Below are 18,441 nucleotides of genomic sequence, written 5' to 3'. Positions count from 1 at the left end.
AGCTGAAAAAAAAAACCCAGATTATTTCTCTTCACTCATCTTCGGAAAAGCATCAAAGAGGCACCGGCAAGAAGGATAAGAATAGAAAACTGATGCTATTTATAAGCTCCTCCAAAGAATGCCTATTAGCCAAAACAAGAGCACTGCCTCAGCTTTATTTGAACACATACAGACAGATGTCTACAGACACCTCTCCTTGACCAGCTGGAACGGAAACGCAGTGAAAAACAATGCCATAGCTGATATGCTCCTTTAAATAGACTGTGTTGGGGATGTATTGATGACCTATACTATAATAGAAACAACGGATTTATTACAATCTTCCAAAAGTTCCCTGTAATCATGCTTTTGCACTGCCATATCAGTCTTTCTCCTATCTGTAGCAAATTAATGTCCATAATTGCAGAACTTTGGTTCGGTGGCAACTTTTAAATCTTTCATGGTCCCTCCAAATGCACACACACACACGCACGTTTCCACACACCCGCATAGTGTAGCGTTAACAGCTGACTGATGTTGGCCTCATGAAGCACAGTGATCTCCCTTAATTATACATGATGTGTCACAGAGGAGAGGGACGGAGAGAAAGAAGAGAGGGGAGGAGATGGGGGGGCGAGGAGACAGAAAGAAGATATTGATGAGAGGCAGGCAAAAATAGAAAGTGAGAAAAGGTGGTCGGAGCGGTAAATGCGAAGCTGAAAATGGAGCAGAGGATAAGTGGGGTGAAAGAGGGAGCGGGAGTTGGAGGAGCGGAAAGTTAAGATGCCGGGGGAGATGATAGAGAGAAAGAGGAGAAGGACAGAAGGGAGGAAATCCGAGGACGCCACCGTGTATTGATCTTGACGTCTCTCCTGCGGCTGGTTGGACTTAACATTGCCACTGAACATGAGAGCAGCAGGTTGGACTCATTCACCTCCAACCTCCAGGCTGTAGGCTGCAGGCACATGCAAAGCACAGCCACATATCCCCACTTGCTCTCTGCCTGCCTTATACACTGCTGTCAATCTGTTCTCCTAAACATGATTACACTCTTCTGGAGGCTGTCACTGTCCTGTATGACAATATTCTCTCAGTCGTAGACCATAGGCTAAGAGAGAGAAATCCAATCCTCCTTCCTGATACACACACAACCACATCCCACTCCATATTACTATAACTAGAACAGAAGCGCTCGTCCTATACCTCTTAATATTGCTGAGTCAGATTTATATGTATTATAAAAAAGTCTTTCTCAGAAGCAAGTCTCCTCACTAGGCAGCAATCTTAAAATGTCTTCTAAATGGCCACTTATCTGGGAACTTATTATCAATCTGGTCATTAAAATTAGATGCATTTAATCACCAAATTAAGATTTTATCAAATCTGATGAAAAAGCAAACAAAAAGTTGAAAGGTTTAAAGACTACGAGGCAAAACTGTATAGTTTTATATTTCCGCACTGTTTTACTTTTAAGCTTAAATTTCAAAACTTACATTTTAACTACTGATTTTATCTACTGTTCCTTTTTTTCCCATTTTAAATCATGCTTTTTATTTGTTTTTGTTTTTTAATGTCTCTGTAAAGCTGTTGAATTGTGCTATATAAATAAACTTGCCTTGCCTATAGTTTTCATATTTATATGCTGTTCATAGCCTGTACATAGCTTGTACACTCACTACAGCCTGTACATACTTATAGTTATAGCATATTTATAACATACCTTCATACCGTGTACATTGTAACATACCCATAATAGACCCATATTTTGTACCCTCATACCTATAACAGGCCCGTTTCTGTAATATATCTATATATCTATATTATTGCTAATATATATTTTGTAATATATCTATATTATGGCTAAAGCACTTTCTGGATGGATGCAAACTGCATTTCGTTTTTGTACTTGTGACATGTGCAATGACAATAAAGTTGAATTCTATTCTATTCTAAACATGGTTTTAAAAAGCTTTTGTCCCCTTTAATTTGTCTTTCCAACTTCATATTTGCTGTTGCAGGTTCTCCCAACAGTTACATTTCAGGTTTCTTTGAATGCCACACAGTACACATGATTCGTTTTAGGCTGTAAATGAGCCTTTTTAACAAATTTGTGCGCTACAGTGAAGAAAATTGGAAAAAATGACAGTGATGTTATGTGTCCTGTGTTCCTCGTAATCATATAATAGTCATACACAAAAGTTTTCACAGACCTCTCTGCAGTCCTGTGAAAAACTAAGTGTTTCCCCCTGATTCAACAGCCTGCAGAAACACCTTTGGCAGCAAAGGTGTGTCTCAGTGTCTTTATCAGTCTCTCACATTGCTGTGGAGGATTTTTGGCCCACTTTTCGTTACAACTTTGCTGCAGTTCATTGAGCTTTGAGGGCTTTCATTTATGCACAGCTTTCTTAACATCCCACCACTCAATCAGCTTGATGTCTGCACTTTGACCGGGCCATTGCAACACTTTGATTCGTTTCTTTTTCAGACTTTCTGTTGTAGATTTGCTGCTGTGCTCGGGATCATTGCCCTGTTGTATGACCCAGTTTCTGCCAAGCTCCAGCTGCCAAACAAATGGACTTGGTATACATAGAAGGTCATGGTCGACTCAGAGCCTGCAAGGTGCCCAGTCCTGTGGCACAAAATAAGCCTAAAATGTTGTCCCGTTGCGCTCGGTATGAGGTGTTTATACTTGATTTGTTGTGTTTGATGTTCTCCAAATGTGGCTCTGTGGCTCTTAAAAAAGTCACGCCTTTTCAGTCCATTTTTAATTGTGCATCATGAACTTTAACATTTATCATGCTGAGGCCTGTGAACTCTAAAATGTAGCTCTTGGGTTTGTTTGTTTTTTTTTATTTCTCTGAACATTGTAAGGTCAGACGTTGGGGTGAAATTTCTGGGGAGATCATGGCATGGTCTTAACACCAAACTGAATGATCCAGACCAGCAAATTGTCAAAAATTGTGCTCCATAGAGATGTTTACACTTGCATAAGTATACCTGGCTGCTACGAACCTTTCTAATTCCAATGGACATAAAAATTGTGAACTTTTTTTCCCACTGGACTGCACAGAGTCCAGTGAAAACTTTCTTTTTCACATGTTTGTAAATGACTAGAACTTTAGATTAAACTGTTGTTTTAATAGGTTGGTATACTTTCAGGTTCTGTCCGGCCCTGATTATGTCAAGACAGTTGAAACCCAGTTTAATTTTTAATCATGTGCTCTTTGCTGTTTGTGAAATGCAAAAATAAAAATAAAAGTCACCTTACCATATCCACTAATGTTTACATTTAACGGATGATTTCTCAAACAGTTTCTGGCATTCAGCATTTAGAAACCAGGGCAACAAATAAATATACATTTAAAATAAAAGAACAATTCAAAGCAATGGACAGGGAGAGGTGAAGAAGAGAGTGCAGGCAAGGTGGAGTGAGTAGAAAGTGTCAGGGGTGATTTGTGACAGAAGGATAGTAGCACAAGTGAAAGGGAAGGATCGCAAGATGGTTGTGAGATCTGCTGTGATGTATGATGTGGAGACAATAGCACTAACGAAAAAAACAAAAATGAGGAGGCAGAGCAAAAGATGTTCAGATTTTTACTGAGAGTGACCACGAGGGACAAGATTAGAAATGAGTGCACCAGAAGGACAGCTCAGATGGAGTGTTTTGAGACAAAGTTAGAGAGGAAAGGCTCTGACAGTAGAGTGTGCAAGGGATAACAGGAGGCAGGTGATCTGCTGTGGTGACCCCTAAAGAGAGCAGCCAAAATATAAATGATGAATTCATACCTAACCCCATATTTTTATCAATTAATAACAATGACAAAAAAGCATCAAGGTGATCTATAGTCAGGTAAAGGTCAGCACAACAGCAGCAACAAACACATTTTCCCTACATAAATCTGATTTAATCAATTTAAGCTCAGCACAAGCTCTTGGAGTTAAAGTCTGATATTTTCATTAACGGACACAAAGATGTGACGGAAAAACAAACGCTTTATTCTGTTGCCGCATTTTTTCAAATAAATTAATCGTTCAGACTATTTTTATTGTTGACCTGAAAAACCATCTCCCAAATCAGTCAGTAACCAGCAACAGCTTCACAACTGCGAGGCCAAAGTGAAAATCCTTGGGCTCTGTAGAGACTAAATAAGCCACAAACAAGATGGTGCACCTGGATGACACACTGATCAGCCGTGTCTGACGAACTATAGTCTGACACCAGCTTTCTTAAGCAGTCAGTTTGCTTTCTCTTTATACTGCCAATTAACCTCCAACATACTTCAGTAATAAACAGCACCATACACAATCATGAGCAACTCCAGCTTCAAATTGCCTCAGTGTTTGGTAGCGCTTCATTCTCTTGACTGGATAAAAATTGGTTCTTATTTATAGAACTGAGTCCTAATTGGCTCCTACAAGCTTTCCAACAAGAGAAATACAATGCAAGTGTTATCTGTATCAACGGGGAAGAATGAGATTGGAAAACTTCTAGCAAATATTGACACTTTCTTCTTCTACTGGATTAAAAATTCAAACAACAGCCTTATAAAAATCAGTCAGTATCGCCTCTTATTTATCTTAGTCATCGAGCCTCTTTTTTGGGATTCTCAAGTGCAACTCCACCAAACGTGATGTAGCAGAAATGAAGAAAACGTATATTTGTTATATGTTAAGCTGACAGTAAATGCACCACGTGTAAGGAGACCTCCAGAGTGCAAGAAGTTAAATTTAAGACCATTTATTCATAACTTTCACTGTAAAGAAAATAAACTTATCATCCCTTATCATGTCCTTTATATTAAGCCTGTTTTATATCATTCATGTTTACTACCTACACTCACCGGTCACTCTATTAGTCGCACTTTGCTTTTAGTGTGTTGGACCTCCTTTTGCCTTCAGACCTGTCTTAATTAGCAGAAGGCAGCAACTAACAGCAGCAGCAGTTGTTTTTCAGCTGCACATCCATGATGAGAATCAGAGAGTGGCTACACTGTGATCATGAAGTAGCAGTAACACTCAGGTAGGCAGTACCATTTAAATTATGCTTAATTGATGATAATATCCCCCACACCAATACATCGACAACAACCTGAACCTTTGATACAAAGCAGGATGCTGTTTATGGTAAATTCTGACTCTACCATCCAAATGTCACTGCATAATTTGAGACTCATCCAATCATGCAACCTTTTTCCAATCTTCTGTTGTCCAATTTTGGTGAGCCTGCCTCAATTTTCTTATTCTATCTGACAGGAGCGGCATCCAGTGTGGTCTTCTGCAGCTTTAGCCCACCTGCTTCAAGGTTTGAGATGTTGTGCGTTCAGAAATGGTCTTCTGCATACAAGTGGTTATTTAAATTACTTTTGCCTTCCTGTCGGCTCAAAGTTGCCTCATCATTCTCATCTGGCATCAACAAGGTATAGGATAGGTGTACCTAGCAAAGTGCAAAGCGACTGCAAAGTTACTTGAATTGTTCAAGTCACTTGAACATCCCTTTGTTTTTTGCACTGCGCTGGATATTGCCTTACAAGTAATTATACTGGGTGGGGTGTTTCAAGACTTTTTAAAGTCTTCAGGATTATCCATGCAGTGCCAAACACTGTGTCCCCAAAGGGAGCAGCTAATGCACCAGTGTCTTTAATCCAGAGTCAACTGAACTGATGCCTTAGAGAAAAGTTAAAGGAATCAAGGGCATCCCAGACTGACATTACACACTCCATTCAGTCGTGGTTTGTGCTCAGAAGTACATTTTAGGAACTATTCAAACGCACATTTCTTTCAACTTTCCTATTTTCATGATGCGTTTGTCATTTTATTATGACCTACATATGCAGGACAATTGGGAAAAGCTGACAAAATAAGAAATGCAAAGAGGAAAAAAAGAGCAGATAGAGTAAGAGATGGAGGTCTCCTAGCAGCGGTAAGAGGAGACGCGCTGTTGTTGAGGAGCAGAAGTGTAGCATGAGGAGCACAGGAAATGTCATGAAATATGTAGGAAGGAGCAGCTCAGCACCGGAACACAAAGCCATTAAAGAAAGCCCTGGAAAATGCAGTCAGCTAGAAATATAAACGTCCATTTCCTTATCGTTCATAAATACTCTCACACACAGATAAAAGCACACACACGCTTTCACATCTCCTGGAAAAAAAAAAAGTAAAAGCTTTAATACTCATGTACACAGTTTAACACACTCTTGTGCTCTCAGAGACGCAAGCACGCAACTGTACATGCATTATGAGCACTAAACACAAAGAAAACAGAGCCAATCTCGTCTCTCCTCTCTCTGCTCTCCTCCTTCTCTTCCACTGGACCTGAAGATGTTTTGTAAATCATTGATTGAGTACATGCAGGAAACCAGTGAGACAGCTAGTCTGACATGCAGCAAGTGCTCTCAGTCTTTCGGGTTAAACAGCAGGCCAGCGGACAACTCGCTCCGAAGGCGGTTTAGGGCGAGAAGAGGTGGCGCTCTGAGCTCTGAGCACTCACTTCGCCCTCAGCCCCGTACAACTCACAGGCTTGTCAACAAGGTGCTTCAGCTGTGTGGAGGATTTGGTGCAGTGCTGAAGATGTAACTGAAAAGACTATAACACAATACAATAGAATCCAGTCATATTGTGACTGGCACTTATTTGCTGTTCAGCATTTCATATATTTTTATGTGTAATAATGCATCATAAACTGGAAGACTGACGGGATTTTATGTTTATCTCTCTGGCAGCAGCTGCAGCTCAGGGCTGGAGGGCCTGTGGAGCCTCACAGGATTTAGTTTGTTTGTGAAAACAGGAGGAATCTATACTTTCCTTTGTTCAAGCAGCCTTAAAACGTCCCAGCGTTAGATCTCAGGTGAGGATAGTTAAAGGATTCATTGACTGGATCCAAGGATCGGGTTTTACAAAGCACCTTGATTTGGATTTGACAGGATTTCAGTTTTGTTGTTGTTTTTGTTTTGTGCTTCAGTTATCAGTCTGCCTGAGCTAATGTCTTCATTTAAAGTTGAAATTTTCATTTCAAATTAAAAAAAAAAAAAAGATACCCACTGTTACTGTTGCTGGCTATCAGCATGGCTAAATGATCACAACACTGGATGACCTGGACTGCAATCCAGCAAAAGTTCAGAGAAGGTAACAAAACTAATGGAGATGAAGAGAAACAGCATTTATTAAAGCTGTATGTGTCTGCTACAAAACAAGACGAGGGTGACTTCTTCTCTTTGTCTAGTCTGTTTCTCCTGATCTCAATTCAGTCTCAAGGTAAGTAGTGTTTTCCCCCTTTTCTGCACTAACATATATATTTATTTAGGATCAGACACAGTATCACCACATACTGGACAGTATGGCAGATTTTATTTTATTTTTTTACACCACAAGCCCTTCCTGACACACACCGGTGGGATTTGTGTCTCTTTTCAGAATCGAACCAACGATATTTTGCTTTTTGGACAAACGTGGGACCAACTACACTAGGAGAGCAGCAAAAAATGTCTTCTTCTTCTTCTTTCAAATAAGAGGACTTCTAACAAACACATGACACATAGCAGAGCAAAGGATGCTTTTGGAAAGACTTATGCCACACCTTTATGTGACATTAAAGATATTAAAGCACAGAGTTCATCTTTTCCTGTTAATATTATTCACAAGCCCATTTTTAAAGTAATGAAAATTATTGTTTTTCTGGGTATATATGTGGGTACATTTATTTTAACAGAAATAAAAAACTGAAAGTAAGTTGCAGATCTTTTCAGCAGCTCATGTTAGGTCAAACTGCCAAAAGCAATTGAAAGTGATAGTTACAGACTCGGTTTCTCCACAATGGAGATAGCTCAGCATAAATACCTGCATCACGAACTCAGTGCTTTACAGTGACTGTCTTCACTGTCTGATAAAGACACTTGCTGCTGGTCGGGGGTAGAGGGTATGTATTATCATCTCTGTGGCAAACAGAAATGAGACCACACAAGTAAAGCACATCAGTGTTTCCGTCTCTCTCCCACTCAGCCAGCCACAGCCTCTCACAATTGCAATCAATAACTCAAACAGTTTCCGTCCATGTTTTCACTACTATTACCATCACCACCACGCCCATGGCGCTCCATCGTTTCATCTTCTATAAATCAAAGTTCATGAGACTTCACTCTATGGCAGTCACATCTAGCCACGGTGACCACAACGCAAATGCATGGATTGCTACTGGGCTTGCTGTTTTCTCTCCACTGCCTGAATCATCTGAGCAAGGCAGCAACCTCTCCAGTAATTTACAGCAGAAGGGAAATTAAGGAGCAAGCTCTTATTAAACGACGAGTCATAATAATAATAAGCGTGAGGTTGTTGCAGCCCTCTAGTTTTAATTCTCCATGCCTGCGTAAAATTGATCCACTGCGTCCACGTGACATTCGCAATTATCAAAGACTACGAGATGGACTGGTAGATGAGACGCGCGAGGCTTTAATCTACCTGAATGCTGCAGGAGATCTCGGAGTCGTCCAGTAACCGGATCGTACAGAGGATCTCCTGGTCCAAGGAGCGGAGGCTGGGGCTGCGAAACCGGAGCATTTTCATCCTTCTGTCGGTTCTGTTTCAGCCCCTCATGTCGGAGGTTCCACAGACAAGACCAGACGCGCACAGAGGCTCACGCACACGGATGACTCACGCACACGCACGCGTCCGCGTATACATTGCCGTTCAGTCGGGTCTTGTCACCCCTTGAGACGCCCTTGGAGATGAATGGGTGGATGGGGTGGTGGATGGATAGATGGATGGATAAGAGAGCGGATGGATGCAGCAGAGAAGGATGGGAGGAGAGCTTTCATCCGTCTCCAGCCTGCCCACTGATGGATCTACAGGACGGAGGATGGTTTTCCCTCTACTCCTCCTCCTCCCCCTCTCTCTCTCTCCCTCTGGCTCAACCCCACTTCACAAGTGTCTTGTAACCCTTCTCATTGCTCCTCATTGCAATCACGTCCAAATGACACGGGAGACCTGGCGAGTGTAGATTGCCCTGCCCTGTGGATACCCTTTGATTATAACTAGTTAACAGTTATAACAAGTGTTATTATTTCAGAGGCTGCTGATGCTGCAAAAACGGCATCTTTACCTTCCATATGTATTTAAATGTTTGCGTTAGCCATAAATAATAAAACTCATATAATATATATGTATTGTTACTGATATTTCCTCATTGTGTTCCTCAAACTGAGATTAAATAATTAATTCCATCGGTAATGACGTCAGAGACTATTTCGTTGTAACGCAACACCGCGGTCCCTTTAATTGTTAACGTAAGCGACGTGCTTTGTGCGTCATCACGTCCCTTAGCAAAACAACCAGAGGCCATGGTCCAAATCGTGCGAGTTCATGGGATGTTATGGCCTCTTTCATGCGCCGGAGTCACGTTCAGCAGGCAGGTCTCACATTTTTGTTACTGTTTGTTTCAGCTTTTCAGGAAGGCTTGATTTTTTTTAAATGACGTAAAACTGAGGCTGTTTTTTCTTTAACGAACGTTCGTTACAGCAGCTTTAAACGTCCTAAAAGGTTTATATGTTAGAACTTGTTAATTATGTTTTAGTGGGAGGTTGCACTTCAGCTGGACTTCCGCGTTTAAGGCATGAGCGCTTTTTATAGCTACGGAAGCTTCACCCGTTCATCATAACGGCGGCATCGGTTACAGTTTAAACGTCCAGTTCTAGTGATGGGATTTCCGACTCTTTTTAGAGAACTGGCTCTTTCGGCTCGGCTCACTAAAAAGAGCCGGCTCTTTCGGCTCCGAACAGGCTCTTCAGGTTGTTTTGTTGCTTTAATTAATTTATTATTAACAATAATATAAAATTATGCTCAAAAGGAATTACTAATGTTAAAAAAAAGTGGTTTTATTTATATATGTTTATATATAAATATATGCGGTGGCCCCTAGAGACAAAGCACGTACAAACTCCAAAAAGCACGTACAAATTCCAAAACACATTTCTAGCGTTAACTGAACTTCCAAAACAGAGCTACCTAGATCACTTAAATTACACAATTCAAAGCATATGTGTATGGTTTGTGTATTTATACACAAGCACTCATATATATTCAAATAATTTAAAAAAAAATGTTCATTTACCTGTTACTACCACACACCAAATCCGGTCGTTGGTACTTGCTGGCTTGTGTAGCCACTAGGTAACAAAAGCTCAACATTGCGCCTAGCATCCTGGAGCACTTCTGTTGTGTTTTGTACGTGTTTTGGAGTTTTTACGTGCTTCTGAGTTTTTATGTGTTTTGGAGTTTGTAAGTGCTTCGGAGTTTGTACGTGCTATGGAGTTTTTACGTGTTTTGGAATTTTTACGTGCTTTGGGGTTTGTACGTGCTTTGTCTCTAGGGGCCACCGTAAATATACTTTTATTTATTCACTCCACATAAAATGTAATAAATAAATCATATAATACAAAAACCAACTATTCACAGTTCAACTTTTAACTATTTAAAATTTCAGCTTTTTCCTTTTAAACATATTTAAAGTGAAACAACACAAAACACTGCAAACCACAACACAATTAAATATAAATTAAAATATGAAAACAAAAAGAACATGCATATTCTCTGTCATATGGGCCTGCATGAATAAACTTTCTGAATCCTTTATCATCCGCAACTGAAAATAGTTGTGGATGATTACTCTACCTTTCTAATGTGACGTTGTTGTCCCTGGCTCTCTTTCTCTGTCTCTCCCTCCCGCTCTGTTCCTGTGCTCCTGCGAGTGTAACTACCGACCCTCCCCCCTCTTCCCAGCGCAAAGCACAAGGCTCGCATGCGGAGTGAAGCAGAAAAAAAGTGCGAGAGAGAGGGTGGGAGAAAGGGGGAAAAAAAGCCGCGATAAGGAGCCGGCTTGGGTCGTTCACGTCAAAGATCCGGCTCTAAGAGCCATTTCGTTCGTGACCGACACATCACTACAGTTAACTGGACAGAGCAAAAAAAAAACAACCCAGCAGATTAGTCCTTAAAGAAACCATCATTAGCTGTAGAAAACATTTATGCATACACTCATCGGCCACTTTATGAGGTATCACGTTGGACCACCTTTTACCTTCAAAACTACCTTAATTCTTCCTGGCATGAATTTAATAAAGTGCTGGAAACATTCCTCAGATGTTTTTGCTCCACATTGACGTGATAGCATCAGGTGCAGATCCCAAAGATGCTCTACTGGATTCAGATCTGGCCACTGTGAACTTATTGTCATGTTTAGGAAACCAGTGTGAGATGATTTGAGCTTTGTGACATGGCTTGACATCCTACTGGAAGCAGCCATCAGATGATAGCAACACTGTCGTTATAAAGGGCTTAAATGATGGTCAGTTCAGTTTTAAAGGGCCCAAAGTGTGCCAAAAAACCATTCCCCACACCATTACACCACTAGCAACAGCCTGTACTGCTGATGCAAGGCAGGACTTGTTGTGAGCTTTGTGGTATGGCTCCTTATCCTGCTGAAAACAGCCATCAGAAGATGGTTAAACTGTGGTTATAAAGGGATGGATGTGGTCACCAACAGTTCTCTGGTAGGCTGTGGTGTTTACTTGAAGCTCAGTTGGTACTAAGGGGCCCAAAGTGTGCCAGTGAAATATCCCCCACACCATTTCCACTCCATCTCTAGCTAAAGCTCTGATACAAGACAGGATGGATCAAGAATTTCATGTTGTTTACCTTCAGATTTTTGACTGTGTACCATCCCAAAGAACTGATGCTCATGAGATATTTTCTCTTTTTTAGACCAGTCTCTGTAAACCTTTGAGATGCCTGTGTGAGAAAATCCCAGCAGATCAGCAGTTTCTGAAAAACTCAGACCAGCCCACGTGATACCAACTAGCATTCCACATTCAAAATCATTCAAATCACCTTCATCTCCCATTGTGATGCTCTGTTTGAACTTCAGGAGGTTGAACACATCTGATGTACTTAGTTGCTGCCGTATTATCGGCTAGTTAGATATTTGTGTAAACACGCAGTTGAACACATGTGCCTAATAAAATGGCCAGTTAGTTTTCATGATTGTCGTTAATTACTTTGACTTAAGTAAAATGTTCAGTGGGTGCTTTTCACTTCTAATGAAGTATTTTTACAGTAATTTATTAGTATTGATTTAAACTTTAAAGATCTAAACTCTTACAGTCATATATATTTATTTCCTTTTTCTTGTTTAATCCTTTTCAGGAAAAACCTGCTTTAAAGTCCATGAAGAACAGCCAGGATGATCTACATCATAATGGGAGTCTCGGGTTGTGGAAAGTATGTATACAATATGTTCATATGTATTGGAGACATATTCACAAGGCGGCATATCACATATGAAAAACATTTTCATGCTTATTGATTAACACAAGGAAAAAATCATGCATAATGCTTTGTGAAACAAAAATAAATGAGTTATTTCTGTACTGTTATAACCATCAGTATATATTTATCTCCTGTCTAATAGAGATTATATTGACAGACAATGGCAATTTTACTTATATTACACATTTTATTACTTGTAAACTCAATGTAGTTAACACACAAAGTAAAGACATAAAACCAATGTCTTAAGGCAGTGAAAACAGCACAAAAATAAGTAGAAAATTCTCACAGCTGAAAGAGGTCCATGTAAAGTCTGGTTTTTAACCCAGTTAAAAAAAAGTAAATATTTTCAAAATTAGTTAATAACAATATCATATTTTTATGATATTAAAGGATGCTGACAGTTGTTTTATTGTAACATTTCTCAAATGTTGCTCCACCAGTTTTGTCCTTGATACTCTTTATTTATTTATTTTAAATGTAGAAGCACCTTTGGGATCTTCCTATCTGAAAAGGTAAGTAGCCTCAACTCTAACCAACAACCTCCCTACACACACACACACACACACACACACCTCCCTCTTGGTTCCTTGTGTGTCTAATACTCTTCTGTCCATGTGTGTTTGCCCATCAGCTGGGTTGGCCCCTGTACGAAGGGGATGACTTCCACCCACGGGAGAACATCGAGAAGATGTCTCACGGTGAAGCGCTTACAGATCAGGTCAGCCCAGGTGTGTGTGTGTTTGTGTGTGTGTGTGCATTCTGTCTGCTTCACTTACATGTCAATCATTTATGGCATTCAGTCTCTCTTCTGTCAGGACTAAATAACTCTGGTGGACTTGCAGAAACTCAACAAGTAGCCGGAGGGAGCTTCAGTCGTGCAGACAGTGAAAGCAGCAGGGAGCAATGCTGAACTTTTCATAACAACCGTCAGTCCTGAAATTCAGTTCAGCCATTTATTATCTGTTTGTTCAGGGCTCATCTCCTCCCCGTCCATGCTGACTTTTTAAATAAAGGGAGCCCTCCAAACAATTGTCTGGCTTCCTGCCAACGTCGAGTATACAGGCTTACAGGCAGAGGAGCCCCCGCCAGCATTTGGCAGCAGTTCACCGGTAGCGGTGTTTGGTGGCAGATGATAACCTCCCACTCAGAGGTCTGCTTTGAACAGCGAGGAGAATTACCTAGGGACGTGCTCCGTCCAACGCTTTGGCATATTTTAAAAATTGTCAACAGTTGGCAGTTTGAGAATAAATGATATGTGAGGAGTGGAGCAGAAATGTAAATACAGGATTACTGTCAGGCTGTGGCAAAATGTGTCTTTCATGCTACTATTAGACTTGGCAGGTTGAGGTTGGCGTGACCAAACAGGACATGAGCACGCTCAGAAACCTTCATGCAAGGGAGTGAGATTCCTCACAGAAACGTGGCTCTAGTTCAACTAGAGCTGAACATGCAGCCAAAGTTGGACTAATTCTGTTTCTAATTGCAGCGTAATCAAAGATGCGTTTGTGTTGCCACGTCTGTCGGCCTGATCTCCGTTTGATCCCTGATTGTTTTGGGGTTTTTTTATTTTTTTAACCGTGCGAGTTGTAAATGTGGGTCGTTACTCTGATTAGACCCACTGTAAACAGTTTCTACCACATTACGCTCACTGCAGTCAGGTCTGTGCAGCCTCTGTGTTTCTGAGGAGCTTGCATAGGTTGAATCATATGTTTGATTATCAAAAGTGAGGGAAGTACCTTCTCTGGGTTTAATCTGCTGAAAGCTGTTACCCAGAAGTTATTGTAATAGTCATTATATCACATCTTTATTGACGGATACCAAAGTGTTATAACTTGTAAATGAGAGTACAGGGAAGGTCATCAAATGTCTTGAAGGAAACAGACAAGATTTCAAGTCTTTTCCAGCATAATTCAAAGATTCTCAGTGGGCTTTAGAGGTGGACCCTGTGGTGTCCAGTCACAGAGTTAAAAAGATGTCTGACGCTTCCCTAGTCACTTTCATAATTTGAGCCCGATGAATCCTGGCATTGTCATCTTGGAATATGCCCCTGCCAATAGGGATGAAAATATTAATTGATGGAAAAACCTGATCGTTAAGTAGGTTCAGGTAGTCAGCTGACCTCATTTTTGGCCACATAATGTTGCTGAACCTTAGACCTGACCAGCTGTAGCAACCCCACTTCATAACAGGCTCGTGTGGTAGGGACTGGGGTTAATGACTGCAGCACTTCATCCTCTTCTCTTCTTACCCTTTACCGTTTTCTTTCCACTCATTACAGAGTAGATCTGGACTCCTCAGACCACATGACCTTTTTGTATTGCTTCCAGGAATATCAGAGCTCTTTTTCCCCGATTAGCGTCGCTGATATGTGGTTTTCTTAAGGCCACGAGTACTGCAGTTTTTTACAATTTGCTTGATACAAGTCAATAATTTGACCCTTCTTTCCCATGACGTCTTTCAAAATGTTTCTTTAACAAATGAGGAGCTGCTCACGTCGTTAGTTTGTGTTAAATCATTTGTTGCCAGCCGAAACACGTTAATCACCACAGTAATTACCCAGTGGAAGGCTCTTAGTTGTTTGTGTAGTTAAATCCATGTGGTGACTTTTCTTTTAGCCATATAAATAAATAAATAACTATATATATATATATATATATATATATATATATATATATATATATATATATTATTATATATATTTATTTTTTATTTTTTCTAAAGTAGCATACCATTTCCATATTGGAAAACTATTTAAAGGAGTTAAATACACAATCTTAAACTAAGCTGTGCACAACAAAAATCAGTTTTTGTGTTTAGTGTTTGCATTTCTTTGTCTCTGCAGGACAGATTGCCGTGGCTTCTCAAACTACATGAAGTAATTCAGAGGTGAGCGCTAACCAATCTCTACAAATACATACAAGTTCTATCATTTCAAAGGACACAACATTGGCTTTTTTTTAACCCATCAGCCTTTTAAAGGTTGATGTGGGGGGTGTTGTCATCACATCAAAGGTTATAAATGGGAGGGCGAGGCGGCAGGATTTTGATGTCGACCTCACAGTCAAGGTCAGAGGTCAAGTTTTCTAAAAATCTTGTGACTGAGGGGGTAAAACTGATGGCCACCAGTGTTTTGTGGCAATTTACCCTAATATCTGCTCTAAGCTTCATGCTAAACCTAGGTAGTACAACTGCACACACACACACACACACACTCATGTTTCATGAAAACATGAGGTATTTTTTATGACATAAAGGAGAAGATGATGGGTTTAGAGGTGGAGCTGAAGAGCAGAGGAGCGAGGTGAGAATGTGCAGGCATGAAATTGTCGAGAGAAAAATGTCAACGATGGTCGTGAAAATTGAGATGAAAACCAGAGAGCCAGGAAAAACAGTTTGGGGAGTAAAGACAGATTAAGTGAGGAAAAGAGGTGAGGGAGAAGTAAAAAGTGTGTCATCTTTTTCTAAAAACGTCAGCGGCAACATCAAAGAGTCCTTCTGCTTAACTCTTCCACACTCACATGCACTTATTTTTCTCCATCCGCTCGTCCTTGCGTCAATCTTTTTCTCTTTAGTTGTTTGTGACTAAAGTTTACTTTAAGCTTATTTTTTTCAGTCTGAACTTCAGTAGTTATTCATTCCTGCCCTCAGCAACTTTGTACATATGTGCATGTCTTCCCGTCACAGAGAGAGGAGTTCAGGCTCTGATGCTCTCCTGGTGTGCTCTGCACTGAAGCACCAGTACAGACGGATCCTCCTCCATGGCTCCAAAGCCCTCACTTCCCCTTCGGAGACAGACCAAGAAATCTTCCCTGCAGCTTCTCCTGATGTCTTTTTTCTTTTCCTTCGTGGTGACTATGAATTCATTTACCAGAGGATGGTGGCCCGGAGGGGTCACTATATGAAAGCCGACATGCTGCGTTCCCAGTTTGATACTTTAGAGACTCCGTCTGATGAGGAGAATGTGTTGACACTGGACATCCAGAGGGGCATCGATGATATGGCTGTGGAGGTTGAAAGGCACTTAATCAACCACACCACCACAACAGACCACATGGGAGCCATTGCCGTGTTTTAACCATGCTTTATGGTAGTTGAAATAATAAAGTGAAATAACTCAGCAGCTGCCATCAGATTTCATGGTGCTCATAACTATATATATATATGCATATATATATATATCACCCCCAAGAGGTGGACATCTGTGATCCTTAGCAGCTCTAACATTGATTTTCCAGCAAATATTCAGGATCCTGCAGGATTACATTTGAATGACTTTGGTGATTCCCTGTGTGGCTCTCCACAGCAACCAGGAAGTCACAGTTTCCACTTATTTGAAAACATCCAGCATCTACTCGATGGATTGGCACACGAGCTTGACAGTGGACATCAGATGTTTGTTTTTTTTCCCTCTTTCCCTTGAATATCTTGAAAACAGTTGCACAGTAGATGAATCCGCATGTTCGATTATTATATTGTCACAGATGCACTTCCTGATGTTCCCCTCCTAGTTACCCAGGATTGGACAAAGACTGGAAAGTTGTGACTCCACGAGGCTTGTGTGTTGTCTCCTTCTGGGGTCCCTGTGGGCATCTTTAGCATGTAAGGTGAATAAGTTAAATACAACATGGAGCCCATTTTTGAGAACTATAAACTTAAATCTATATAATTTTACAGAAATATAACATCTCTGTAAATTTTGTAATAGATTTAAAGGCCTCGGGAGTAATAAAAAGTATGATTAATGCCTTTATCAGGACAAAATTAATATTTTTAGATACTTGAAAATGAAATATCTACAAAGCTGTGGTAGAAATGATTAACATGTCAACATGACAGACTAAGATGATGAACATCAGTGTAGTCACACTGTCATGTGACATTTTAGCAACTAGCTCATAGCAGCAGTTTGCCTAAGTAGAACAACACAGAGTGTGTGGCCTTTACTGTTGTTCTAGTCCCTTTTGAATACCTAATCAATGTCTCGTTTGTAGTGAGGATGAGAAATAAATCACTGATTCAGTGTTGATGTAAAGCCACAGAGTGTGGCAGGCTTGACGAGCTCATTAGTTATTTAGTAAAGAGTGGAATACACAGTATGTGTGATTCTCGAGAGTTCTAGCTGGCTGCAAACATTTAAAACATTTAAATATTTAGGTACCATTCTAATAAATGCATTGTGTGTATGTGTGTAAGCTTTGAAACTGAACCAGTTTGTGCATATTTAAGGATGGTATCTTTTAAGAATATGCCACAAATAAGGGATTAGAAGTTAAAGAGATGGTCGGTTTTAGGTCTACATTAATCACATTTGCATGGTGAAGATAAAAAGTTTTTACAGCCTGCTGTGATTTCTGCCTGTGGGGATGTGTCCTGCCTTAGGTACCGCCCTTCTGTACTGCTAAGACCAGAGTGCTTAATTAAGGCCAGATAGATTTGTGTGGAGTGGAAGATGGTGCTAATTGTTTTTTGACCAGCTTCTAGGTTTTTCTGTGTTTCTCTTCTTTTCATAGTGACAACATGTGACGAATCTCCTTTAGTTTAATCCTTTAACTAAAAAATCAAACAAACATGTATTTCATTACTAATTTTGCCTTCTTTTTCAATCTGGACATTTTTTGTTACTTCTCCACATACCCTGGACTTCTGGACTTTTTGAGTGTTTGATCATAAATGATGTGATGCTGATCTTTTTAATAGTTGGAATAAACACATGGAAGCTCTTTATTTGTCCTGATGATTGTCCACAACAAACCCAAAGATAGTCAGGTCACATAAGCTCAAGAAATAAAACCCTACAAAACTAGAACAGAGAAATGATGTCTAACTAAATTAATTTAGCTTATAATTGGTTTCAGCTTTACAGGAAAATAAATGTTATTCCTAATAAAAGCTGATCTACATCTTTGTTTTAGAGCCCTGGAAAATTCTGCACAGTGTCTTCTCTGCTAAGAATGTTTCTTTATCATTTTCAGGATAACAAGTTTCTTCTGAGATTGAAATCTTCACACCGACAAAGTCGAATCATTAAAGAGATTTAACCTGAACACTTCACTGCTCCACTCTGTGAGGTTCAGACCAAACACTCAGACACACTCTCTCACACCTGCGCTCGGTCTTGTGGAGCTGTTTTAGTGTTGTGACTCATCTACA

The 18,441-nt window shown here is 40.2% G+C and overlaps 2 protein-coding genes across 9 annotated transcripts in view; one reads left to right on the top strand and one right to left on the bottom strand.

The window, feature by feature from the left end:
- The window catches only part of frmd3 (FERM domain containing 3), a 60,910-nt gene extending 51,833 nt beyond the window's left edge, over positions 1-9,077 (bottom strand). Inside the window, exon 1 of one of the 2 annotated variants that reach the window (XM_063490666.1) lies at positions 8,431-9,077. In XM_063490666.1, the coding sequence (XP_063346736.1) occupies positions 8,431-8,535 (105 nt within the window). In that variant the 5' untranslated portion in view covers positions 8,536-9,077. The remainder of the gene's footprint in view (positions 1-8,430) is intronic. The other variant, XM_063490667.1, reaches the window with a different exon arrangement.
- A 116-nt stretch (positions 9,078-9,193) lies between these two features.
- LOC134639471 (probable gluconokinase) lies at positions 9,194-18,003 on the top strand. Of its 7 annotated transcripts, XM_063490672.1 has the most exons (7): positions 9,194-9,380; positions 11,725-11,906; positions 12,166-12,240; positions 12,773-12,803; positions 12,923-13,009; positions 15,134-15,177; positions 15,976-18,003. In XM_063490672.1, the coding sequence occupies exons 3-7, from the start codon at positions 12,203-12,205 to the stop codon at positions 16,364-16,366; spliced, it is 591 nt and encodes a 196-aa protein (XP_063346742.1). In that variant the 5' UTR covers positions 9,194-9,380; positions 11,725-11,906; positions 12,166-12,202; the 3' UTR covers positions 16,367-18,003. The 7 variants fall into 7 exon arrangements, with proteins under 7 accessions (XP_063346742.1, XP_063346741.1, XP_063346738.1 ...); XM_063490671.1 differs by lacking the exon at positions 11,725-11,906; XM_063490668.1 differs by lacking the exon at positions 11,725-11,906 and having other exon boundaries at positions 9,196-9,376.
- The last annotated feature ends 438 nt before the right edge of the window (positions 18,004-18,441 follow it).

The sequence above is a fragment of the Pelmatolapia mariae genome, linkage group LG12 (genome assembly GCF_036321145.2).
Source record: "Pelmatolapia mariae isolate MD_Pm_ZW linkage group LG12, Pm_UMD_F_2, whole genome shotgun sequence".
Classification (NCBI taxonomy): domain Eukaryota; kingdom Metazoa; phylum Chordata; class Actinopteri; order Cichliformes; family Cichlidae; genus Pelmatolapia; species Pelmatolapia mariae.
This window is presented reverse-complemented; position numbering and strand designations above follow the sequence as displayed.

Excerpts from the sequence above, each read along its gene's own strand:
- LOC134639471 (XM_063490671.1), top strand. The coding sequence starts at position 12,203 with ATGATCTACATCATAATGGGAGTCTCGGGTTGTGGAAA. Across the intron at positions 12,241-12,772 it reads GGAGTCTCGGGTTGTGGAAA|AAGCACCTTTGGGATCTTCC; the intron begins GTATGTATACAA and ends TTTTAAATGTAG. Across the intron at positions 12,804-12,922 it reads GGATCTTCCTATCTGAAAAG|CTGGGTTGGCCCCTGTACGA; the intron begins GTAAGTAGCCTC and ends TTTGCCCATCAG.